The 26,346-nt window shown below is 39.4% G+C and overlaps 1 protein-coding gene across 2 annotated transcripts in view; it reads right to left on the reverse strand.

Annotated features, from left to right (window-relative positions):
- XPO5 (exportin 5) overlaps positions 1 to 26,346 on the reverse strand; it is a 50,495-nt gene that overhangs the window by 16,862 nt on the left and 7,287 nt on the right. The window contains exons 6-20 of one of the 2 annotated variants that reach the window (XM_025990964.2): positions 25,711 to 25,737; positions 25,126 to 25,311; positions 24,101 to 24,177; positions 20,881 to 20,980; positions 19,566 to 19,649; positions 18,692 to 18,817; positions 17,205 to 17,295; positions 15,659 to 15,787; positions 14,094 to 14,212; positions 8,846 to 9,001; positions 7,213 to 7,254; positions 6,787 to 6,876; positions 5,846 to 6,045; positions 5,210 to 5,309; positions 3,982 to 4,163 (exon numbers count right to left, since the gene is read on the reverse strand). In XM_025990964.2, the coding sequence (XP_025846749.1) occupies positions 3,982 to 4,163; positions 5,210 to 5,309; positions 5,846 to 6,045; positions 6,787 to 6,876; positions 7,213 to 7,254; positions 8,846 to 9,001; positions 14,094 to 14,212; positions 15,659 to 15,787; positions 17,205 to 17,295; positions 18,692 to 18,817; positions 19,566 to 19,649; positions 20,881 to 20,980; positions 24,101 to 24,177; positions 25,126 to 25,311; positions 25,711 to 25,737 (1,709 nt within the window). The remainder of the gene's footprint in view (positions 1 to 3,981; positions 4,164 to 5,209; positions 5,310 to 5,845; positions 6,046 to 6,786; positions 6,877 to 7,212; positions 7,255 to 8,845; positions 9,002 to 14,093; positions 14,213 to 15,658; positions 15,788 to 17,204; positions 17,296 to 18,691; positions 18,818 to 19,565; positions 19,650 to 20,880; positions 20,981 to 24,100; positions 24,178 to 25,125; positions 25,312 to 25,710; positions 25,738 to 26,346) is intronic. The other variant, XM_025990965.2, reaches the window with a different exon arrangement.

Genomic DNA, 26,346 nt, shown 5'->3' on the forward strand with positions numbered 1-26,346 from the left:
TTCTCCCTCTCCCTCTGCTGCTTCCCCTGCTTGTGCTCTGTCAAATAATTAAATAAAATCTTAAAAAAAAAAAAAAAAGACACTTAACTGACCGAGCCTCCAAGTGCCCCATAATTTTTTAAAAAATTATCGTTACTATTTATTACAATCATCCTATGGGGTGTGAAGTGGCATCCTATGCTTTTGATTTACATTTCCCTAATGTCTAATGATGAGGAGCATCTTTTCATGGGCTTGCTGGCTATCTGCCTATCTTCTTTTTTTTTTTTTTTTTAATTTTTATTTATTTATTATAGTCACAGAGAGAGAGAGAGGCAGAGACATAGGCAGAGGGAGAGAAGCAGGCTCCATGCACCGGGAGCCCAACGTGGGATTCGATCCCGGGTCCCCAGGATCGCGCCCTGGGCCAAAGGCAGGCGCCAAACCGCTGCGCCACCCAGGGATCCCTCTGCCTATCTTCTTTAGAGAAATGTCTATTCAAGTCTTTTGACCATTTTTTGACTGGATCATATTTCTACATTTATCCTTTTTTTTTTTTTTTTTTTTTTTTTTTTTTATGATAGTCATACAGAGAGAAAGAGAGAGAGGCAGAGACACAGGCAGAGGGAGAAGCAGGCTCCATGCACCGGGAGCCTGATGTGGGATTCGATCCCGGGTCTCCAGGATCGCGCCCTGGGCCAAAGGCAGGCGCCAAACCACTGCGCCACCCAGGGATCCCCCTACATTTATCCTTAAGGCAGCACTAAACTAGTTTGATAATCGTAGCTTTGTAGTGAGTTGAGATTGAGAAGGTTGCATTCCTTAACTTTGTTCTTTTTCAAAACTGTTTTGACTTTCTGGAGCCCATGTTGAGAAGTTCCCTTTCTACTCATAGTCTGCTGAGTATTTTTTATCATTGAGATTTTGCAAATGCCTGAGATTTTTTATCATTGAGATTTGCAAATGTCAAATGCCTTTTCAATTAAAATGATCATGTGGGTTTTTTCCTTTGCTCTATTATCATGATGTATTACATTAGTTTATTTTCATACATTAAACTACTCTTATATCCCTGGGATAAATCCCATTTGTCATGGTATATAATCCTTTAATCATGCCATTGGAGTCAATTTGCTCCTATTTTGTGAGGCCATCCAAAACTCTGCTTTAGCCTTACCTACTGCTGTGTGGAGCCCAAGGATTGGTAAAAGAGGTAAGTACCTCTTACTCTGAAAAACTGCAGTCTGCCACCTTTTTAGTTTCTAATTTAAGTCTTTCTTGGTGGTTTGGGAAGATGGCTAATACTATGAAATGATCTCTGATAAAATCTTTCTTCCTGATTCAGTCAAGTATGACAGGGAGCAAACAAGCTATATCTATTTGATTATCCTTTAATTTCGACCTCAATTTATAATTTAAAAAGCAGATATTAACATATTAGATGTTAAACATCCCTGACTCTTCAAGAGAATCTTGTATTCCTCATGGTCTCCCCTCCTCCTGCTCAAGAAGATGATGGTACCATGGTGGCTTCATTTCTAATTTACAAAAGCCAGGGCAGGAGGGCTCAGAGTATATATTGCTTTGCTATCTCTGATTTCCAATCAGGTGCTCACAGCAGGGACATTTTTACCACCCCTACTGATGTTTAGGCTCCTGAAATATCACTTTTCATAACACACTTGGCAAGCCAGGGTTCTGTGCCTCCACATTAAAAGAAAACTATTGCTCAGCAAAGAAAAAGAAACTAGGTAATAAAAGTTTTTAGTTTTGTACAATCTGTACCTATTTGAGTATTTTACACTTACAGCTTATCTCAATTCAGACTAGTCACATTTCAAGTGCTTAAGAGCCAGCCACATGTGGCTTATGTTATCAGAGTATTTGACAAGGAGTTAAAACTCACAGCTTCAATATACAATTGGTGGAAATGTCAATTAGCACACTACTTTAGAAAACTATTTGTTTCTATCTATAAAACTGAAAATACATACCTTATGACCCAGGAATTCTACTCTTATGTGTAGGATTTCTATTACTTTTTTTTTTTTTTTTTTTTTTTTAAGATTCTATTTATTCATTCATGAGAGACACAGAGAGAAGCAGAGACACAGGCAGAGGGAGAAACAGGTTCCATGCAGGAAGCCCGACGAGGGACTTGATCCCGGGTCTCCAGATCACACCCTGGGCCGAAGGTGGCGCTAAGCCGCTGAGCCACCTGGGCTGCCCTAGGATTTCTATTCCAACTCAACAGAAACTATGTATATACCAAAAGACATTTCTAAGAATGCTAACAGCAGTACTACTGTAGTATTTGTAACAATAAATGCTGGAAACTACTGAAAAGTCCACCAATTCTAAATGAATAAATAAGCGACACAGTAATTACACAATAGATTACCATGCCAGCAATGAAAATGAACAAACCACAACTACATGCACTAATTTGGATGACTCTCACATACATTTGAGCAAGAGAAGCCAAACATGAAGGCATGCATGCTTCTGACTCGATTTATTAAAGCTCAGAAAACCAGGCAAAATGCTGAAAAGGTCAGAATACTGGTTACTCTTGTGGGTTAGGTAATGACCGAAGAGAGGTGTATGCTAAGGTTGTTTGTTCATCTGGGTGCTGATCACATGGATGTGTCACTTTGTGAAAATTCAACTACAGGCACTTATAATTCCTGTCTTTTCCTTATATCTACTTGTGCCCTTACATTATACTTCAAGATAGAAATTACTACAAAAACAAGATAAAACTCCAATAGCTCTGGATGCACAGTACTCAAAAGAAACTGTTCGATAACTATAGTGAAGATTTTTCAAAATATCTTGGTCAACATTAACTTAAACCCTCTGACAGCACAGTGCCCCAGAGAAATGAGTAATTTGCTTTGTTCAGTTGAGATGCTTGCTCTTCTACCCTGAATAAGAGGCCAAAAACCACAGGAAAAGAGCACTAACCTGTGACTCAGAAATACTATGAGATACAGAAAAGAATCAAGGGGTGCCTGGGTGGGTCTGTCAGTTATGCATCTGCCTTCTGCTCAGGACATGATCTCAGGGTCCTGAGATGGACCCTGGGTTGGGCTCCCTGCTCAGCAGGAAGTCTGCTTTTCCCTCTGTCCCTCCCCCTACTTGTGCTTTCTTTCAAAATAAATGAGTAAGATATTTTAAAATAACAAAATAAAAAAGAATCAAACTTTGCTTTGGCCAGTAAGAACTGAATTTAGCCATTGCCTACTTTCTCTGTAGTGTGTCCCTGAATCATCAAACATACCTCAGGTACAGTAAGCCTAGGCTTGGCCTACTTTCATTTGAATATGTAAACTCATGTGATTTGGAACAGTGACCTTTAATGTACGCACAAACTACCTGGAGGTCTTGCTAAAATGCAGATTCTGATTTAATATATCTGGGGTGGGGCCCTGATTTTGCATTTCAAACTCTCAGTGGCTTGCTGATGCTGCTGGTCTGAGGATTCAGCTTTGAGAATTAAAGACCTAGGAAACTGAGTGGGAACATATACCAAGTTCCTTGGTCATGTGCACCACTGCATGTTTGGTCCATTTGAGGGCAGTCTTGTTATTGATAAATTCAGACGAGCTCATTTATATACCAACCAGAAGCACCACTAAGAAAGCAAGTGTCCCGTTCCCAATGAACAATTCCTCTAGTGGCAAAAATTTGGACATATAAACCTAAAGTAAAAAATTGAGATAAAGTATAAGGAAGTAGGAGAACACAGAGAAGAGCCTCAAAAGGAGAAAAGCCATTTTGGAATCAGCCTCCATGTGCTCACTTGGAACACAAGACTTATGCAAGTGAGGACTAGTGTTATTTTTAAAAAGGAGACCCCAACTGGGAAAGAAACAAGACCTAATCCCTCATTTACTAACCACCATGATTTGAAGGAATACAAATAGATTACACTTTTGAGGTCCTTAAGGTAAAAGAATAAATAAATAAAACAATAGAAAAGCCATTATTCTAACTCACCTTATAAGAGCAAGCAAATTATCAAGAAGTTTCAGAATCTGTTCTGTGCAGGGGTTACGGAAGATTGGATTTCCACTGGGCGTATAACCCACCACGAATCCCCCAGCTTTGGCCTCTTCTAGGTCAGTGGGCCAGCAAGTTCGTTTCACAACACCCAGAATGCTATATACACAAAAGCTCATCTATAGAAAAACATAAAACAAAAGGTAAACATAAAGAGGAAGAAAAATCAAAAGTGTTATTAAACATATGCAAGGTTACAGCAAATGTGATACCAGAGGCCGGAGAGAAGGAAAGGACCCCACCCCATCCTGTCCCTTCTTTTGAGATCAGTTTAAGAAGGGTCCCTTCATTTCTATCTTCAGGACCAGTGGTAGGCTCTAGAAGTTTCCTTTCCATGAGGCTGTCCTTCAGAGGTTACAGTGAGTCTCTTGTAGGATCCCAATTAGAAGGTGGCCTGGACATGCTTCACAACCAAGTGTTTATACCGCCAATATTTCACCTTATTTTTGGCTGACCTTATACCCTCCAGCTTCATACTTGACAGCTCCTGCCCTTATCCTCACTCATTGTACTCCCAACCAACCTACTACTTGCCAGGTTAATTAGTAAGACTTTTCCAATACTGGAGCCAGGAAGAATGCTTATTTGAATAGTGAAGAACTGAAGAGTCTAAGTTTACAAGTCAGACCATCTTTAGGACACTACATGCCAGACAGCAGTGGCAGGGAGGACTCCCACTGCTGACCCAATGCTGACCTAATTCCTCATTACACCTTTGGTCTTTGGAACTATTTAGAGATCCTTAAAGCCAAAATAATGACTTCAAAGAAAAGAACATCCACTCTGCTGTGGGAACTAATTCAGGAACTAGAATGACTAAAGAAGAGGGATGCCTAGGTGGCTCAGCGGTTGGGCGTCTGCTTTTGGCTCAGGGCCTGATCCTGAGGTCCTGGGATCGAGTCCCGCATTGGACTCCCTGCATGGAACCTGCTTCTCCCTGTGCCTCTGTCTCTGCTTCTGTGTCTCTCATGAATAAATAAAATCTTAAAAAAAAAAAAAAAGAGACTAAGGAAGAAAAGAAAGGAGAAGCTTAGGGAAGTGGAGACTCCCAGATTTCTCACACACACAGGAAAAACATAAATCTGTAAGAAACTCTACAAATGGTAACACCCTACTCCTACCTGTAGCCACTGTAGCTTCCCATTCCCAGAAGAGCCGTACTCACTCGTGCACGGTTTAGACCACAGGGATCATCCAGGCCTGGGTCACAGCTCTGCCGATCAGCACCCACATAGGCAATAAAAGCATCAACATCTGACAGCACTCTGAAGGTTGGAGTGGGAAAGGCAAGTCATATCGTGATTTTAAGAAGACAGTTTCTTCCACAAAAGCTAATAAGCTATGATTATTTGGCCCCAAAGAGCAGTTGTTATAGTGAGGAATTTAATCATATTGTCAGTTGTCATTTGAAGGCTGAAACTTCTCTTCCCACTTCTAAATGTCGTTAGCAAAAAGGATGCAAGCTTGAGAATGCTACGTGGGCACAGTGAGGGTCTGTATGGCACCTATGTGGTATGGCCCCTCCTGGCTGCTCTCACTTCTCTGTGTGGGCTAGGGCTGCCATGCAGACACTGCAGGTTGTACTCTGCAGCCTCATGACTATACTATCCATTTTTACTCATTTCTTCCCTTTCTCTACACCTCGGTAGAGAATAAAAGACTGCTTTTGGAAGACTTCAGATGTCACTGATGGGGCGCCACTACACCCTGATATCCTTACACTGCCCCCTGGGCCCAGCTCTTAGAATCTAGAATGGGCACTCGAGTGCAGTGAGGGTCTGGGGCAAACGCTCTCCTCTACCTGTGCATGTCTTCAGAAAGCCAGATGCTGGCCACTGGTGCCATCAGCTCCTCTAGGAACACCTTCTGACGCTCGTAGTTCTTGAATTGGTTGCTAATGAGAACCAGGGCTTCCATGAGGGCACACTTCTCCATTTGTGTCAAGAGTAACTCATTGGAGAGGAGTTGCTTCACATGGTTATAAAGCATGTCAAAATTGGGCTGCAGATTACAAAGAAAAAAACCCAAAGGTGGTGAAGGTCTAATTTTTAAGGAGAGGTGGGTCACTCAAGGAAGGTGGAAAGAGAATCAAGGCATTCCTAGGAAGGTCAGGCCTGTAAGACTGTCACTTAGTCATTTAGTTATAATGCTCTTCTTTTGCCTCAACAAGCAAGGCAATTTATGCAGATGGCTCATGTCTTGAATATTTGGGTAATTTTACTTTCCCATACTACAACTGTGAAAACAATAGGTCCTTTTTTCTATTTCAATTTTATAATATATTCACGGACAAAAATCAGCTTGTTTATTTATATCATTAGACACATAACTACTGTGTATTTAGAGAAGAAATTTTTGGCTTATTTCTAATCTGGAATAGTACTAAATTTCCTACAGAAACCCTCCAAAAGAGGTTGGGATTTGCATCTGGCTTCTCTCAAGATTAGGCACACCATTTGGCAGTAAACAACAGCACACAGGAAAGATGTGTACATTGACAGGAAAAATCTGGTCATCTACATTGGAAAAGAACTATTCCTTTTGAAGGAATGTATCTGCATTTTTGACTCCACTACCAGGTAGGAGAGGAAGAAGGCACCAACTCAAGAATGCTTATTTGAAACGAAGCTACAGTTCCCAGTTTTCTCTTTATGTGAGGTATAATTAGGGCTGGATTTGTAGAGGAATGTAACTAAACTTGATAGGTCTCAGTGGCTACTTGGTCAGAGTGCAGTGGCTTACCAATACAAGCTGGGGGTAGTCACGACATGTCTTAATGATGGAGGAACAAGCATGTCTCCTCACATTCCTCACTGCTCGGGTTCTGGGGGCCTGAGAAGACATAGTCAAGAAACTTGGAGCATTTTAATGTAATTTACAGATGCTGCATAGAATCACATAAAATATTTCCTTCAGAGGCAAATTCACAAATCAATTTTCACAACATGGGAGTTTAATGAAGTGACATTTATAGTCACTATGAATCCCCATGTTCACTGTTTTGCCTTAGAGTATCTCTTGAATAAAACACCATATTGTATGACCATCTCCTGCCTTTACTAACCCCTTCTCCCTATAAAAAAAACAATAATCTAGACTTAGGTGTTCAGCATTCATACTTTCGCTTTCCAGAAGTTAGGAATTGTTGGTTGAATTAAATGGTCTTACCTTACTTTCTTCAACAGTTTCAAAAGTGACAGATGAAAATAGCTAAAGGTAAGAAAGAAAAGGTTACTCATCAGTATCAAATGCATAAAGTATTTTTAAATAGTAGCATAAAGTTTCCAACAAAATCTCAAAAGTATAAACAATATACTAACAAAACGGTTTTCAACTGGTGTTACAAAGTTTCAGAGGCTCATTTTCTCAGATAACTCTGCAAGAGGCTTGAATTCACAACTTTACCATCAAAAGTTTTATAAAGATGGAGATTAGAGAATCCCTAAACAATCCAAGCTATCAGCCAAACACTCAAGCTATAGTGATACTCTCTCTGATTCTACTGTGTAACTTCTCATCGACTCTTTAACCTAATACAGCGTTGACTACTGCCCTAAATCACCAGGAAGGAGTTATACTTTAACAAAGGTCTAATCAAGAAACCCAATGAAGTGGTGTCTAGGTGGCTCAGTCGGTTAAGTGTCTGCCTTCGGCTCAGGTCATGATCTCATGGTCCTGGGATTGAGCTCTGTGTGGGGCTCCCTGCTCATCAGGGAGTCTGCTTCTCCTTCACTCTCTGCCCCTCCCCTCTGCTTTCTCTCTCTCTTGCTCTCGTGAATAAAATCTTAAAAAAAAAGAAAAAGAAACCCAATAGATATTGCCTTGTTCTTAAAGAATTTCTGTTGTAATAAATGAGCCTATCTTTATGAAGTTCTGCTGATCTTTGTAGCATGACATTTTGTCATTTACCTGCCTTTACCTTTTTTTTTTTTTTTTAAGATTTATTTATTCATGAGAAACACAGAGAGACAGAAGCAGAAACAGGCTCCATGCAGGGAGCCCGATGTGGGACTCGACCCCAAGACTCCAGGATCACACCCTGAGCCAAAGGCAGATGCTCAACCGCTGAGCCACCCAGGCATCCCTATCTACTTTTACCGTTATTCTTCTTTGGGGAATTCTCATTCTTCACCCTCCTCCCCCCAGTGATGGTAATTAACAAGGTTTCCCTGCTTGAGCCACATGTCCAACTCTACATTCATATCACCCTCCTTCCTAGGGTTTCACCTCTGCTCTAAGCCCCTCTACAATAATGCCACCTTAATACTGTATTTTTGAGACTCTAGACCTTTAACTTCAAATAGCCAATTTACTATAAAGTGTCTTCTCCTGGATGTTGTACATACACTTCAAATGTAGTATTCCCAAACTGAACTCATCCCTCCTCCTCATTCTACGGATTCCATTATTCTTACTCAGGTACTGTTCTACTACTCACATAAACTGGAAACCCACAAACCATCCACACCAACCATCCCTCTCACAAATCCCTTTCTAATAAACTGACAGCATACTGAGACCCTTTCTTTAGGTATTCTCTTCCACTTCTCAGTACACTTGTCTATTAATTATAATGCCACATGGGTACAACAACTGTTATGTGATTTTATTTCCAAAGAGAGTGCCTGAGGGGAAGTGAGGCTTTTCTACCAGCATGGTGCCTGATCTGCAGTAAGTATTGAATACCTGATGAATGACTAAATGATGGTTTTATTGGCTTGTCTCAAAGACTCTCGAAAACAGTCTCAAAAAATTAGTTCAAAAATATCCAACCAAAGTTTAAAAAGGAGATGGAATTTACCTTAGAGAAGACCTGGGGCAGGAACTCTGGTCTGTAGGTGACAAATGGAAAGAGTGCTGAGACATTAGTGAGGACACAGGACAGGATGAGAGGATCCTTGGTGTCAAAGTTCAGGACCATTTGCAACAGCTCTATTCCATCATTAACAGGAACTGCCTGCATTACAGACAATGAAAAGGATGTTGACATGGCTGATAAGCACTTCTGGTAAAATTTCCTTTAGGCTTTGGTTTTATATACTGCTTTTCAACCTGGAAATTTCAAGCATTACCCCATGTTATTAAAACGTTTCCTAAATGACGCTACCACATGCCATCTTAAGAATGTGGCTTTTCCTAATACTAGAAAGTGAGAACATTGCTGTTCATTAGTGCTAATACATCTTTGTGGGAAAAATTTTTGGCTACATTTTCGATTATTTCATTTGGGGGACAGACTTTTGGGGATGGCTATAATTACTGAATCAAGAGGTATGAAAATTTCTAAGTCAAATTGTTTTTCTTCTTTACAGGTTTTATCAGTTGATTCTCTGTTCACCAATATGCCCTTCTTACCATGTTCTCAGCAGCAGTTTGAGTTTATTCTCTAAAGCTTTTGCAGTAAATAAAAAGAGTTTATTAAAAATTTGCATTTTGGGATGCCTGGGTGGCTCAGTGGTTAAGCATCTGCCTTCAGCTCAGGTCATGATCCCGGGGTCCTGGATCAAGTCTCGCACTGGGCTCCCTGCAGGGAGCCTGCTTCTCCTTCTGCCTGTGTCTTTGCCTCTCATGAATAAATAGTTTTTAAAAAATTTGTATTTCTTCAGTTGCTAATGAGGACTGAATTTTTTCATATTTATTAATGACTTTAGTTTCTCTTCTCTATATAAATCTGATATCTTTTGTCTCTTTCTTCACTGGGTTCTTGTGCTTTTATTAATTTGTGTATAAAGAACAAAATCTTATTGTGAAATATTCCAGACCTTTAAAAAAGTATAAGCAATACTTTAATAACTCTCCAAGTGACGACCTGGAGATGTACAATGTTATTGATAGAGTGGCTGCTCTGTGTACATATCTTCTTCTTCAGCCCTAGATGTGGCCACTATCCTGAATTTGGTGTTCACAATGTCAAGGATTCCATCATTTCTGTGTACTTCTGTCACAAATGTATATATTCATAATTACACAGAAAATTGTATGCTTTGGGGTCAACATAGTGTTTATGAGAATCATCCTTGGGACAGCTGAGTGGCTTAGCGATTGGGCATCTGCCTTTGGTTCAGGGTGAGTTCCGGATTCCTGGGATCAAGTCCAACATCGGGCTCCTTGCATGGAACCTGCTTCTCTCTCTGCCTCTCTTTCTGCCTCTCTCATGAATAATAAATAAAAATCTTAAAAAAAAAAAAAAAAAAAGAATCATCCTTATCCATAGCATACCCGAGTTCCTTTTCACTGCTATAATCTATTCTGCATAATCTATTGAGGGATATTAAGTTTTTTCCTTGGCTCAACACACAAGCATTCTATAGAATGTTGGTGCCTCAATGCAGATACAGAGTTTCTTCAGAACACTTAGGAATGAAGTTGCTGGGTTATAAGGCTAGGCATTTTCAACTAGATATTGTCAAATTATTCTCCAATGTTGTGATATCAATCGTACTCAAAAGGCAATGTTTAGGAAATAGACTTTTTTTATAGTAAGAGTACTAATCCCATCATATTTATTGCAAATATTGTTCCAAGTTTGCCTTTCAAAGTTTATTTCATATGTTTTTTAAAAAGTGGTTAAAACCATTCACTTTTTTTGTGATTACTTTCATTGTTTTTCAACTTAGGGACCTTTCCCCAAACAGTTAATTTTACCTAATGCTATTTATTCAATTATCAAATCCTTCTCAATTTCTTTGGGATGCTTATATATACCCCAGGTTGTTTCTGGGCTATTTTGTCCCAATGAACCATATCTAATGTCAGTACACACTCTGCCTTTAAAATATTACTCAGCCATTAGAAATGACGAATACCCACCATCTGCTTCAATGTGGATAGAACTGGAGGGTATTATACTGAGTGAAGTAAGTCAATCAGAGAAGAACAATTATTATATGCTTTCATTCATTTGGGGAATATAAAAAATAGTGAAAGGGATTTAAAGGGGAAAGGAGAGAAAATGAGTGGGAAAAATCAGAGAGGGGACAGAACACGAGAGACTCCTAACTCTGGGAAACAAACAAAGGGTAGTGGAAGGGGAGGTGGGCAGGGAGATGAGGTGACTGGGTGATGGGCACTGAGGGGGGGGGCACTTGATGGGATGAGCACTAGATGTTATACTATATGTTGGCAAATAGAACTCCAATAAAAAATATACAAAAAAATAAAATACCACAGCTTTATATTTTACTATCTGAGGCAAATCAACCCTTGTCTTTTTCAAAAAATTTGATTCTTTCCCCCTCTAAAGCTATTCCCTATATGGATCCATTGCCAAAGTGAGTCTTCTGGAAATATAAACTCAGCTAATGCCACTACAAATGAGAGGAATAGCTTTTCAAAAAACTATTTTTTAAAAAAGATTTTATTTATTTGAGAGAGAGAAAGAGAGAAAGCAAGCACAAGCAGGGGGAGTGGCAGGCAGAGGGAGAGAGAAAAGCAGACTCCCCTCTGAGCAGGGAGCCCAATGTGGTGTTTAATCCCAGGACCCCCAGGACCATGACCTGAGCCGAAGGTAGATGCTTTTTTTTTTTCCTCCCCGAAGGTAGATGCTTAAACCGACTGAGCCACCCAGGTGCCTATTTGGTGGTCATAATCTCATGGGTCCTAGGATTAAGTCCTACGTCTGTTCCTCCCTATCCTTCTGTGCACTTTCTCTCTCAAATAAATAAAAATAAAATCTTTAAAACAAAGCTCTTTTAGCCAAAGAATCTCTTAGTCAAATTCTTTCATAGGCTACCAACCAGGCTCCTCTGACAGACCCTGCATGAGGGTGAGGATTGAGAAGAAAGTGAGCAATGATGCAGAGTCAGAAACTGAAAGTAGCAAGTGAGAATGTAACAGGCTAAGATCTGTCACTTGCACACTCCTAGGACATATAAAGTGTTACAGTTTCCTTTACAAGTAGTGAGTAATTTCATCATACACACATTCATCAGAAACTCACTTTTCTTGATTAATAATGCTTCATTCTGACCCATTTCACTTTGGTGAAGAACAAAAGGTTTGGGAGTCAAAAGTTTACTTTAAGTCACTAATAAAAGCCTAAATTGGATTCTCCTGAGGAAAAGAATTTTGTTCCGTTTTCTTTTTTTTTTTTTTTTAAGATTTATTTATTTATTTATGAGAGAGAGAGAATGAGAGAGAGAGAGGCAGAGACACAGGCAGAGGGAGAAGCAGGCTCCATACCAGGAGCCCGACGCGGGATTCGATCCCGGGACTCCAGGATCGGGCCCTGGGCCAAAGGCAGGCGCCAAACCACTGAGCCACCCAGGGATCCCTGTTCTGTTTTCTCCCCATCAACTTTTCTGACTCCTACTCAGTTTCTAATTGTTACCTTTGCTTTGTCCCCAGCTCATATCTTTCTCTCATATGCTATCTAATCTTTTTGTACCTTTTGACCAACTAATATTGGGCATTTTGACCAAATATCATCATATTCAAGGACATATCATACAATCCAGCCTACAACCAACTAGGCACCCCCCATGCCCCAGTGCCCAATACTGCCAGTCCTTTCATACAATTTAAAGACAAATATATCTGAAAAATCCTAACCATTTCATTCTTTTGATTTCCAGCAGGATCATACCCAAATATGTGGATCCATCAGTGTCTATCTTTAAAAATGGCAGGAAAGGAAACCCCAGGGCCATTTCCCTTGATTTAATAAAGGGCTTTCTTGATTAGATAGTCCCCACCTAAACATGACAAAGGGCTCATTTAGTAAAAAATGCAGGATCCAAGAAGGATTTCCTTCCTAAACTTTGGAAAAACTCTGAATGCCATCATTTCAAACTCAAATCAATATATAAGTAGATGAAGTTAATGATTATAAGTTCTAATTTGTTAACATGCCATTTGTGAGAAAATATACTATATCCCACTTATCTTCAAGGGATTTAGATTTTTCTAACAACTAACCTGAAATATACTAAAACGTAATCATCCTGAAATGAGCAATCTAATGCTTTAACCCAGTTAATTACAGCTGCATCTAAGGTAGATAATGGGGGTGCCTGGGTGGCTTAGTCCGTTAAGCATCTGCCTTCAGCTGAGACCATGATACCAAGGTCCTGGAGAGCCCCCATGTTGGGCTCCCTGCTCAGTGGGAAGTCTGCTTCTCCTTCTCCTTCTCCTTCTCCCCTTGCTCATGTTCTCTCATTATCTCTAATAAATAGTTAAAAAAAAAAATAAGGCAGAAAGGGTGATAGGTCACCTGAAGCATACAAAAACAAGACCACTGGGATCCCTGGGTGGCTCAGTGGTTTGGCGCCTGCCTTTGGCCCAGGGCGCGATCCTGGAATCCCGGGATCGAGTCCCACGTCGGGCTCCCGTTATGGAGCCTGCTTCTCCCTTCTCCTGTGTCTCTGCCTCTGTGTGTGTGTGTGTGTGTGTGTGTGTGTGTGTGTGTGTTCTATCATGAATAATAAATAAACAAATCTTAAAAAAAAAAAACAAAACAAGACCACTGTATTCAGATCATTAAGGGAAGAGGACACTGATCAGCTAACAAGAACACTGGGTTTATCTGATATAAACTAAAAGAGTACTTAATGGCAAATGTCTCTGAAGATCTTTCAATTCAAGATTACCCTTGCTGTTCTCCCTGCAATAGTCATCTTACCTGTACTTCACTGTTATGAACAGTCTTGTCTTACTATCTCCTTAACATAAATACTGACCACTGTAGGCTTGGAGTCAAACCTGAATTTGGGGCCCAGCCCTGCTGTTTACTAGAGATTTGAACTTGAGTATGTTATTTAATCTCTCTGATTCAACATTTCCTCTTCTGTGAGATGCATACCCACAGATTTTCCTATTCTTCTGTCAGTTCTAAAAAGATCAAAATCAGCTCAGCTGTTGAGTGTCTACCTTCGGCTCAGAGCGTGATCCTGGAGTCCAGGATCAAGTCCCACACTGGGCTCCTTGCAGGGAGCCTGCTTTTCCCTCTGCCTATGTCTCTGCCTCTCTCTGTGTGTCTCATGAATAAATAAATAAAATCTTAAAAAAAAAAAAATCAAAATCATTATGCAATCAGGATAGAAAACACTTACTTCTTTATCTAATGTCCGAAACATCTGGTTGATCACACTTTCCAAAAAAAAAGTCATGGCTTCCCATTGCACGAATGAAGATGAGAAGATGGAGCAGAGGCCACCTTCTCCAGTTCCAGCTGTAGGAGAACAGAGTTGTAAAACACAAACACATACGAGTGTGCAAACACAATTGCAGGATCACAGAAGACACAGAGAGATAATGGGGACTTAGGGACCACTTAATTTCACAGTTGAAAGAACAAAATAATCGAATCCCTCGCAGCCTGGGGAATAAAAAGAATGAAAAGTAGAGAGAGGGCCTATCCTGCCTCCACCTTCCATAATGAGCTGTCAAAATTCACCTCTGTGAGTCCTATCTATGAAACCACTTTGAGGGATGCCTGGGTGGCTTAGTGGTTAGCGTCTGCCTTTGGCACAGGTTGTGATCCGGGGTCCAGGGATTGAATCCCAAATTGGGCTCCCTGTAGGGAGCCTGCTTCTCCCTTGTGTCTCTCATGAATAAATAAATAAAATCTTAAAAAAAAAGCCCACTTTGAATATTGAATGAGGATAAACATAAACATCAGAAACAGTGTCTGGTCAATCATAGGTAACTGATAAATATCAATTAGTTTCTCCCTTCCTTGTTCTTTATAACTTGTCCATGAGAATCTAAATAATTAGGATATTTGAGACCATAAAGAATCCTTCCATGAAAAACTGGTATAAGACACAAAATGCTGCTTCATATCTAGGAGCCTCCTGACAACTTCAAGTTCTAGAGAATTGTGCCACCCTCAAGTTCATAGGTATCATCAACGTACATCACTCAAACAGCAAGGTACAGACGAAAAGATTTATCCTCTTTTCTTGCTTCCATATAGTATTCCCATTTACTAGCTTTATCTTGGTGCAACATATTTGGGCCTCTACAAACATTCAAGTTAACCAGATACCACGGACCTTGAGAGTCAGTTGTAAATACCCAAAACAGAATGTTAAATCCCATATATACCAAGTTAACTAGTGTAGCTAGTAACTGACTATAAATATGGAACATTTCTAAAGGAGTGCCTTATACCTTCTCCTGTCACCCACAGCATGCATTAATTAGTAAGACAACAGACAGATGATATGGAATACAGAGAAGTTACCCAGCTTATGCATTTGAGTACAAAAGTGTTATTTTGATTTTGTATAAAGCAGCATTTCCAAAAGCTCTGAGGTGGCTGAGTGATACAGAAAGTCCTTGTACTGCTTCTATTATGCCTAATGAGGCATTCTTTCTGAGTTTAGGAGTGGTTCTATGCAAAAACTTAGTAGAAAAGCTTTAAAAAGTCTAGACATGCAATTTAATAAAATGGTGTCTAAACTGAAGTAATATAATCAACAATGACCAACTGGTTGATTTTTTTAGAAAAGAAAAATGAAGGCAAGACTGACAAGGACATGTTTTTACTATAATTTAAACATGATTTTTGAACGCTGTTAGCATGTTGTTCTGAAGTGTGGCTTACAAGGCTTATTTCCTATGTATATTTGATACAATACTTCACTAATATTTAGAAATAAAAAAACCTTACAGTTCACGGATCCAGTATCAACAGAAGTTGACAGCTGATATTTTAGCCACTCCCCAGCCATCTGGAAGCTAGTCTTAGGATCCAAACGACATGCTAACCTCATTACCTCTCCTTGTTGGGCCCGGGAGGCTGCCAAAAGAAAGACACAAATCAGTAACTGGCAGACAATAAGTACTAATGTTCATTCATTTATCCATCCCAGGTGGAAAATATTCAAAGAAACTTTTGTTCTGCGGATTTATGCCTTGAATGTAACAAATGTTCAATAAAGATTAACAAATTCAGAAATTTTCAAAAGTAAATTGTTTCTGGAAGCTGCTCTACCAGCTTAATCCTCTAAGAGGCAAACTAAAAGTGGTCTCCCATTTCTGTTGGAATTAATAACAGACAAGGTTGGTAGAGATGCAAACAGTGTGGGTACTATGGTAAACAGCCTGGCAGTTTCTCAAAACATTAAACATGAAATTACTGTATGACTGAATATAGGCATACAACCCAAGAGAAATAAAAACATGTTTCTACTTGACTTGTACACAAACGGTATAGCAACATTATTATTTTTTAAAGTAAGCTAGAGGCCCAATGTGAGGCTTGAACTCATAACCCCAAGATCAAGAGGTGCATGCTCTACTGACGAGGCCAGCCAGGCACCCCAATAGCAGCATTATTCCCAACAGCCAAGAAGTAGAAACGACTCAAATATTCATCAACTTATGAAATAGATAAAATGTGGTATGCTCATACAATGAAATATTGGCAATAAAAAGAAATGAAGTATTGATACATGCCACAATATTGGTGGATTAAAAAAAAAACCTAAGTGGAAGAAGGCGGTACAAAAGACCATATAATGTATAATCTGTTAATATGAAATGTTCAGGATAGCTGAAATACAGAAACAGAAAGTGGATTACTGGTTGCTTGGAGCTGGGAAGGATGAGGGGACTGGGAATAGCTGACTGCAAGCGGGCACAGGGATTCTTGGGGTCATGAAAATATACTAAAATTGAGCCAATAGTTGCACAACTTTAAACATACAAAAAAACCACTGAATTGTATACTATAAATGAGCGGATTGTATGGTAAACAAATTATAACTCCTAAAGCTGCTATTTAAAAAGGGGGGGGAGGGGGAGGAGGAGAAGCAGCCAGGCTACAGAAAACCAAGAACAGACTTAGGTTATCAGAATATATGAGTTTTTCTTCTTTTTTAGAAGACCAGCAAGATAAAGTAGTATTTAATCCTAGCTATAAAAAAAATTTAAGTGCCTTACATATAGTTACTATGCCTAAACATCAAAGCCCAAAGGCTGTGTGTATATGCACACATACCTGTGCATGTAATGCACGTGCAAAAAAGAGAATACTATGCCGGAAATGAGTGCAATCTCAGTACCTGCTGCAATGTGAAACTAGAGATTAAACAGGCTGCTTGTCCAGATCTTAGACCCTTGAACATACAACCCCAAGGGTCATGCACCATGATTTTTAACACTAGATCCCATTTTCAGACTACTGGAAGAAATTCCAGGCCACTATCACTTACAGTTGAAGAAAGCATTGAAGTCCTCATCACTATCAAAATCAAATCGAGAGTATTCACAGCTAGGACTGTCTGTTTTAGAAGGAAAGCCCATCTGCAAAGAGAAAGATAATTGGGGTAGCTGATAAAAATAGACCTACCAAAAGAGGGTTACATTCTAGGAGCTAAAGCACTTCTAAATTTAAGAAGTATTAGGGTTTGCAAAAGATCTTTTATAATAAATAACTACTTCTGGTCTACCTCAAGCCCACAATTTTCTCCTAGTTTCTTTTCTTTTTTTTTTTTTAATTTTTTTTTATTTATTTATGATAGTCACACACACACACACACAGAGAGGGGCAGAGACACAGGCAGAGGGAGAAGCAGGCTCCATGCACCAGGAGCCCGATGTGGGATTCGATCCCGGGTCTCCAGGATCGCGCCCTGGGCCAAAGGCAGGCGCCAAACCACTGCGCCACCCAGGGATCCCTCCTAGTTTCAATAATCCTGAGAATAGTAGAAAAGAGAACACGCATTTGATGTTCTCTTCCAGATTCCTTAGGGAGAGTTAAACTCTGGAGTTTTGGATGAGTATAAAGCTGTCCCAAAACAAAGTGCTAATACAGCATGTAATAAGCAAAAAAGAACTGAAAACTATTTGTCTCCTTAAGTGCCGAACCGTGGGACTAAGCATGGAACTTTGGATGTTTCACTCAAAAAGTACTAAAGACCATGGAGAGAATTAGGACAGAGTATGCCATGTGTTTGGTTTATTCCCTGAGGAATAGGTCCCATTCTCTGATTTTTATAAATCAAGGCTAAGCCATCTGTCAGCTGCCAAGAGCCCTTAGCCAATCTCAGGGGATTCACAAGCAATTCTACCAAAGTGATGTGCCATTTGCTTTCACTTTCTGTCCTCCCTTTTCACTCACCTTCAGATCCTCACTAGATCTTCAGAAACAATCACATCTGACTTCCTCTTAGAATCTTGGCTCCACCCTGCCTGCTTTTAAACTGTGAAAAGCATTATCCCATTGCATGGGCATGGGTCACTGCTCTTGTCCTATTTCTTCCTAGCATCTAGCCCAATACTTTGTATGTAAGTGCTCCAAAAATAGGAAAATGTAGATCTAATAACTAGTTTGGACTTCTTTTTTCCAGGCAAATAAGAGAATAATGCCCAAGGATGGGATCCTGGTGACCAAGATGGGCTGTCAGTGATGCCAATCTAAGTCTCATTATGTGTATCCACCTACATTCTATGTGTTGTGTGTGTGTGCTTTAAGATTTATTTGAAAGAAAAAAGAGAGAGAGAGAGAAAGAGAAAGCAGGGCGAGGGGCAGAGGGAGACAAAGAATCTCAACCAGACACTTTGCTGAGTGTGGAGCTCGATGCAGAGCTCAATCCCACAACTCTGAGGATCATGACCTAAGCAGAAATCAAGAGTCAGACGCTTAATGGACTGAGCCACCCAGGTACCCCCATTCCACATTTTGATTCCCACTGCCTACCTTGACCAAGTTAGTCATAGAAGCACGAAGATATTTTGGTATTATTGCTAATAGCAAAGGATCACGGGATAAGATCTCATGCCGGAAAAGGGCCCCCCAAGTCATTTGAGTTGAAGAGCGTAGAAACTAAAGGGGGAAATAATAAAAGGGAAAACTTAAGTTGAAGGATTTGGATTTTATATAAACAAGGTCATTACTCAGCCCAGCAATTATCAATATTTTTTTTATGGAAACAAATCTCTGTAATACTTCTTAATTGTCCATATTGTACTGCATCAGTAATGACTGCCTATTACAGACCACATATTGATAAGACAGACCATGGGTCAGGTGCAATTCCTGGAGTATTAGCTGAGCTCTACCACTTTTTCTTCTTTTTTTCTTTTTTATCCTATGTAAGCTCTACACCTGATGTGGGGCTTGAATGACCTAAAGGTTAAGAGTCCTATGCTCTACCAACTAAGCCAGCTAGTCACCCCTCTAATTTAAGGGCAAAGAAGGATATGGGAATCTCAGGGTGATATTACAAGGAAAACTTTAAATGTGGGCAATTAAATGTGGGCAATTAATTTTGTAACACAGTCAAGATTTTTGCATTTAAAATGCCTTTAGTAGCAAATCACCTGGGACATACTTCATCTGACTGTACATCAGCAGACTACTACCTGAGGGGAAAAGCCTCTGATCTAGATGGTGTGACACCTGGCTCAGGAGGAAGACTCAACAATTGTCTTAATGAAATCACACTATTATTATTTCCTAGGGCTTCAAGAGTGACATTTTATACACGAGCTGCTAATTACTTCAAACCACAGTGCTTGATTTTGGTTTACACCTAACTAAACTTTTGAGACGTTGCCTGCATAAAGTTTACCTGACTTGGATGGGTGGTGAAAGCAAGAAAAGATTCCAGGTATTTTCCAAAGTTTGCTGGTGTTTCTACATCAGAATCCACACCCTGAGAGACAAAAAGACCACCACATTAGTGACGTTCATGGCGGGTAGAAGAAAACAGTGGGAGGAGTAGGGTGACAAACACAGCTGACTCTTGAACACAGGGGCTAAGGGTCAAAAATCCACATATGACTGTTTATTCCCCCCAAACTTAATTACTAATAGCCTCCTGTAAGTCGGAGGCATTACTGATAACATAAACTGTTGATTAACACATGTTTTGTATATATATTATATACTGTGTCCTTACAATAAAGGAAGCTAAAGAAAAAAATTGTTATTAAGGATATTCTAAGAAAGAGAAAATACATTTACAGAATTGCACTGTATTTATCAAAAAATATCTGTGTATAAGTGGACCCATGCAGTTCAAACCTGTGTCGTTCGAGGGTCAACTGTACAGAACTTAAACCCTCACAAATTTCAGTTCTGAAAGGACTTTATACTTCCTTGTGACCTAAGGAAGGCATCGATTCAAGGGCTAAAAACAGGAAAGGTGCTTTACCTCCTTAATCATCATCATTAAAACTCATTCTGTGGTCAAATACTAAAATGAAAAAGAGCATTCATTTCAGAAATCACAGAAAGAAAAAAATCTGTATTATTTCTTCACACCTAGACTATTCACATGTCTGTGACCAAATCTATTAAATAACCACTTGATGGTATACATTGTATGTCTGAAGCTCTATCCTCTCTAACCATTCAAACCACCACAAAAAAACATAACATCAGACGCAAATGTCGGTATCAATGTCCTATCTCTCAACTTGTAAGACAAGTTATTAAATAGTTCCCTAAAGACAGGTATTTTTAGGTCAATCACACTAATGTTTTCTTTTATGATCAATTATACAACCCTTTAAACTTGGAAGAAGGGTTTTTTATTCAAACGCATAATATTTCATGATCTAATAGAATTTTAAAGGGTAATGCATTCAGCAAACTGATGTACTATAAGAACCTTAAGTACCGAAATTCGTAAGAATAGCAACGTTGACTTTATGGAATAATGGACGTGGGTGTTTCCTGTTAACATCAATAACTGACTTGTTAAAAGAAATATACAGCATTCAACCCGTTATAATTTAATCTATAAAAGTCATATGAAATAATCTGTAGGGCAATGCTCCACAAAGCTAAAATTAATAGCACGTTTCACTCATTATACAAATATAACTTTCTAAATGCTCTGATCAAATGGCCCTGAAACTCTCCAGAAAGTAAGTGCTCACCAGCAATGCACAGAGCTGATTGCCCAGAGCACACAACACCTGACAGAGTCTCTTCAGGAAGACATAATGTTTTTCTACCAAGCCTCCTCCATCAGCAGTCCTGTAAGATGAGAAAATAGTGAGATTAGTTGCACATCAAGACAACCAAAAGGATTCCCACCAAATGGAGCTATACGTGGTCTGTGCTTCGACATTCAAATTTCTGCTGAGTATTAAAGTTAAAAAAAAAAACCTCAAGCCAAACACTGAAGGATCAATGAAGAACAGGGTTCAATGTAATCTTATCCCTCAAAGAAGCACTCTAATTATGCACATTAAATGGTCCTTGATTATTTTGGGTTAATAACATAAACTCTGGGCATGACTGCATACAACAATGCATATACTTATAGACATTCATTGATACTCAGGGAGGACTTAAAGAGACATGCCTAGGAACAATCCCTTATGCCACTGACAAAATTAAAAGGACTATAATTGAAAGAAAGAAAAGACAAGCCACAGACTGGGAGAAAATATTTGCAATGTCACATCGAAAAAAAGACTGTTATCCAAGATATATAATGAACTTTAACACTCAACAATAAGAAAACAACCTGCTCAAAAAATAGACCAAAGAGCTTAAGAGACATCTCTCCAAAGAGATACAGATAACAAACATATAAAAAGATGCTCTACATCATATATCACCAGGAAATTGCAAATTCAAATAAGATACCACCACATATCTATTAGAGTGGCCAAAATTCAGACCATTAACAACACCAAACGCTGCCAAGGATGTGGAACGAAAGTAACTCTCATTCATTGCTGGTGAGAATGCAAAAATGATATAGACACTTTGAAAACAATTTGAGTTTCTTACAAAACTAAGCATACTCTTAACAACCCAGCAATCATGCTTCTTATTTACCAAAGGAGTTGAAAACACGTTCACACAAAGACCTACATGTTTTTAACATGTTAAACCTACATGTTTATTGCAGCTTTATTCATAAGTGGCAAAATTTGGAAGCAACCAAGATGTCTTCTGGCAGGTGAACGGATAAACTGGTACAGCCAGACAATGCAATATTATTCAATGCTAACAAGGAATGAGCTATCAAGCCATGAAAACACATGGAAAAACTCTAAATGCATGTTACCAACTGAAAGAACTCAATCTGAAAAGATTATATACTATGTGATTCCAACTATATGACAATCCGGAAAAGGCAAAATTATGGAGAAAGTAAAAAAGATCAGATCAGTTGTTGCCAGAGGTTGGGGTAGGGGAGGAGAGACGAATAGGCGGAGCACAAAGGATTTTTTGGGGGCAGTGAAAATACTCTGTACAATACTATAACGATACAGGTTACTACACATTTGTTGAAACCCACAGAACGTACCTATGGAATGTACAACACCCAATGTGAACCCTAAAGTAAACTATGGACTTTGGATGATTATAATGTGTCCATGTAGTTCATCAATTATAACAAATGTACTACTCTGGTTGGGGATGTTGGTAATGGAGGAGGCTATGCGTGGGGGGTAGGCATGTGGCATAACAGAAATCTCTGTACCTTTATTGAATTTTGCTATGAACTTGAAATGGCTCTAAAAAAAGTCTTAAAAAAATTATAACTTAATTGGTGGCAAAACTGGACCTGAAATGATGTAAGACTATTCACACTAATAAGAATTAACAATAACTGGGACTCTTGGGTGGCTTAGTGGTTGAGCGTCTGCCTAAGGCTTGGGGCATGATCCCAGGGTCCTGGGATTGAGTCCTGCATCAGGCTCCCTGCATGGAGCCAAGCTTCTCCCTCTGCCTATGTCTCTGCCTCTCTCTGCGTCTCTCATGAATGGAAAAATAAAATCTAAAGAAAAAAAAAAATTAAAAGAAGTAATGATAACTAGTATGTACAGCAGCCATATTAGCTGTGTTCCAGATGCAGTGGAGTATAATGTAAAAAGCATGGGCCTCAGGGTAAGCAAGACTTGGGTTCTAGTGATAGTGAAGGACAATATGGCATTGTGGTTTCTAGTGCAGGCTCTCGAGTCTGACTGCCTAGGTTTGTTTTTTTTTTAATTTATTTATGATAGTCACAGAGAGAGAGAGAGAGAGGCAGAGACACAGGCAGAGGGAGAAGCAGGCTCCATGCACCGGGAGCCCGACGTGGGATTCGATCCCGGGTCTCCAGGATCGCGCCCTGGGCCAAAGGCAGGCGCCAAACCGCTGCGCCACCCAGGGATCCCTGACTGCCTAGGTTTGAATCATAGCTTTACTAACCAGTACAAGTAACACAGAGATGGGACAATTCAGTGTGAATGTCATAGTTTCTTTTCTTTTTCTTTTTTGAATGTCATAGTTTCTATGGAACTAAAAAATGGGCCTTGGGAACAGTTAGCTGCAGTGGCTACCCAAAAGACATGTTATGAATTTAATTAACAGGACCTCTTAAAAACAGAGCTAATTTCCAGAGAAAAGAAAGCCATCATAAAAGCTGTGTTGGAATGGACAGTGAGAGATTTTAAGTAATACATGCGTATCTCGTATCTTTTCATTTCTCCCTGGCACTAAGAGTATAAAAAAATAAATAAATAAATAAAGGTGATGTGACAGCTTCAACTGTCATTGTAGTACATACAGTTCTACCTAGTTCTACCTGCCTTCCTGGTAAGAAACACATATCAGGAAATGCTCAAACATTTTTCAAAGCAATTAAAAATGAAAAAAAAAAAAAAGTGGAAGCCATTATTTTAGAACACAGAATGTGTTTGCAGGTCCCATGCATACATTTCTCATTGAACACACTGTTCCTGCTGCTTCCAAGGGCCTTAGCACATCAGACATTGATTACTTTGAGGAAGGAGGAACATCTGGAGTTCTGCAGTCAAGGCAGGCCCTGGGGCAGACTCTGGTCCAGAAGATCAGAGCATTCTCAGGCCTAGGCACCAGCACTACTAGGAGGCTTGGGAATCACCAGAAGCAAACAGAATCAAGGAGATGAGCTATCTGGGAAGAATGGGGAAAACTGTGAAAGTGACTGAGTTTCCACTATCAAGTCTTTAAAAAGGTTTAAAAGTTCCTTTAACACTGCCTGACTTTCGTTCATATTAAAAACACTGTCACTGTCAATTGACTGCCAACATTCAGATATGAACTTTAGATATATCGACCCATACTACAGAAAGGACAAAGAAATTAGAAAACACATAAAAAGTAGATACTTACTGTGCAGCAGACAGTATATAATGCATGGCAACATCCCCAAATAAGACCATCAAGGGCTTCCGGTCTTCCAACTTGCCCTAGAACCAATTTTAGGGAAACACAAATAATACAAACTTTATTATTAAAAGCCTCCAAGTACTAACATCTTCTATACCTATAAAATAAAAGATAATAATTTCATAATTTCTCACAGTCTCAGAGCTTAACTAAACACTGGAAAAAAGGCTGATCCTTTAAAATCAACACTGGGGGGCATCCCGGGTGGCTCAGCAGTTTAGCACCACCTTCAGCCCAGGGCCTGATCCTGGAGACCCAGGATCGAGTGCCGAGTTGAGCTCCCTGCATGGAGCCTGCTTTTTCCTCTGCCTGTGTCTCTGCCTCTCATGAACAAATAAATAATATCTTAAACAAATAAATAAAAGGCTCCCCATAGGGAACTTGCTTCTCCCTCTGCCTAGGTGTCTCTGTCTCCTGTGTTTCTCATGAATATATATATATTAAAAAAAAAAAAAAAAGGACAGTGCAGCCACCACTTAAGATTCTTGGATGTGGGAATCTCTGGGTGGCTTATCGGTTTGGCACATGCCTTCGGCCCAGGGCGTGATCCTGGAGTCCTGGGATTGAGTCCCACGTCAGGCTCCCTGCATGGAGCCTGCTTCTCTCTCTGCCTGTGTCTCTGCTTCTCTCTCTCTCTGTCTCTCATGAATAAATAAATAAAAAGATTCTTTGATGTAACATTGAGTTTTAAATTTTAGTATTACTTTCATCTTATTTCCTCAGCATGAAGTACCAAGATTTATAGTAGTTTCAAGAACCAAGTAGCCTGGTAAATCTCTGTATATAGTGCCAATGGATCCCTAGAATATCGGCAAACTACCGAAGGGGTAGGAGCAGGCAATTAAATTGGTGTCAGGTAAAAATAAATCCCAAATTTTCTAATGGCTTCCTACTACAATGTACAATTAAACACATACTCCCCTCAGAGACTCAGAGAGGACAAAAGTCAGTTTGAAGTGGTAACTTACTTTTCTGCTGACTGCAATGAGAAGACACTCAGCTGCTCCCAATTGAAGTTCCTGTTCATTCAGAAGCAGGCAGAGCATCTCTAAGAGCTTACAGTTTTCAGCAGTAATATGACTCATGGACACCCAGTCAATGTAGCCTGCTAGAGTATTCAGAGCTGCGACTCCTACTCGACAGTTTGCTTGAGCCTACATGAAAAGAAATAACTTAATCATTAAGTCCTCACTGGTAACAGACTTGAGGAAGGCTGTGGTTATACCTGAGCTCCTTCTATTCTCTAATTCTAAAAAGAAAACGATTAAAAAAAAAAGTACTCTTTTAACAGCCACTGACAGGGAACTCAAAGGTCTTCTTTTGATGCACAACCACTTCTCAAACAACAGCATTCTCAATGTCTGTAAATAGGACCATATCGGCATGTGTGGCTATTTCATCTCCTTTGATAAATTGGAAATACTGTAATTCTAACTCCCTTCTACCAGTGATCACCTAAACCAAGGCTGAGGTCACCCTCCACTACGTATGTATGCATCTCTGTACCTGAAAGCCTCAAAGAAGTCTCCTTCCAACTCCACAAGAGCTCTTACCTTTGACTCCTGAGAATTATCTGTCTTCTGAAAGAAAAGAAGTATAAGGATCCAATGTTTTTAATGAGCAAAAGGCTACATAGTAACTTTCCACCCACTTAATAAAGTCCCTTGAATAATGATTTTAAATACAGACTCAACTTTTAAACTTGGAAAGGAATACAGCTGTACTATGAACATAGTAGCTGATATTCCCCCTAAGGACAGGTTATTTCAATTTTGGCAATATGATAGAAAGTTAGTATCTAAAGAGCTCACACAAATTTGTTACAACATGAAGTCCACAAAGTTTCAAAGCAAGGATTTTACAAAGAAACACAACTAACAGATGAATAAATAAGGCTCCACATGGCTAGTGATCAAAGAAACATAATTCAAAACAAAGTATGAACATTTTTCCATATTCAAATAAAGACAAGTTATAACTAGCAAAAACATATTGAAATTATGTAACAAGTGGGGAAAAAACAAGAAAATTAAACGAATACAATTTATGACTATGAATGTATGGACATAACTACAGGAAAATCACACACAAAAATATCACATGCTAAATAGATAAAAATGTTCAGTAAACGTACAATTATAACTGATTTTTACCCTTATGCTTCAGATTCCGTAAATAATACAAAATGC

Source organism: Vulpes vulpes, chromosome 1, assembly GCF_048418805.1.
Source record: "Vulpes vulpes isolate BD-2025 chromosome 1, VulVul3, whole genome shotgun sequence".
Lineage (NCBI taxonomy): Eukaryota > Metazoa > Chordata > Mammalia > Carnivora > Canidae > Vulpes > Vulpes vulpes.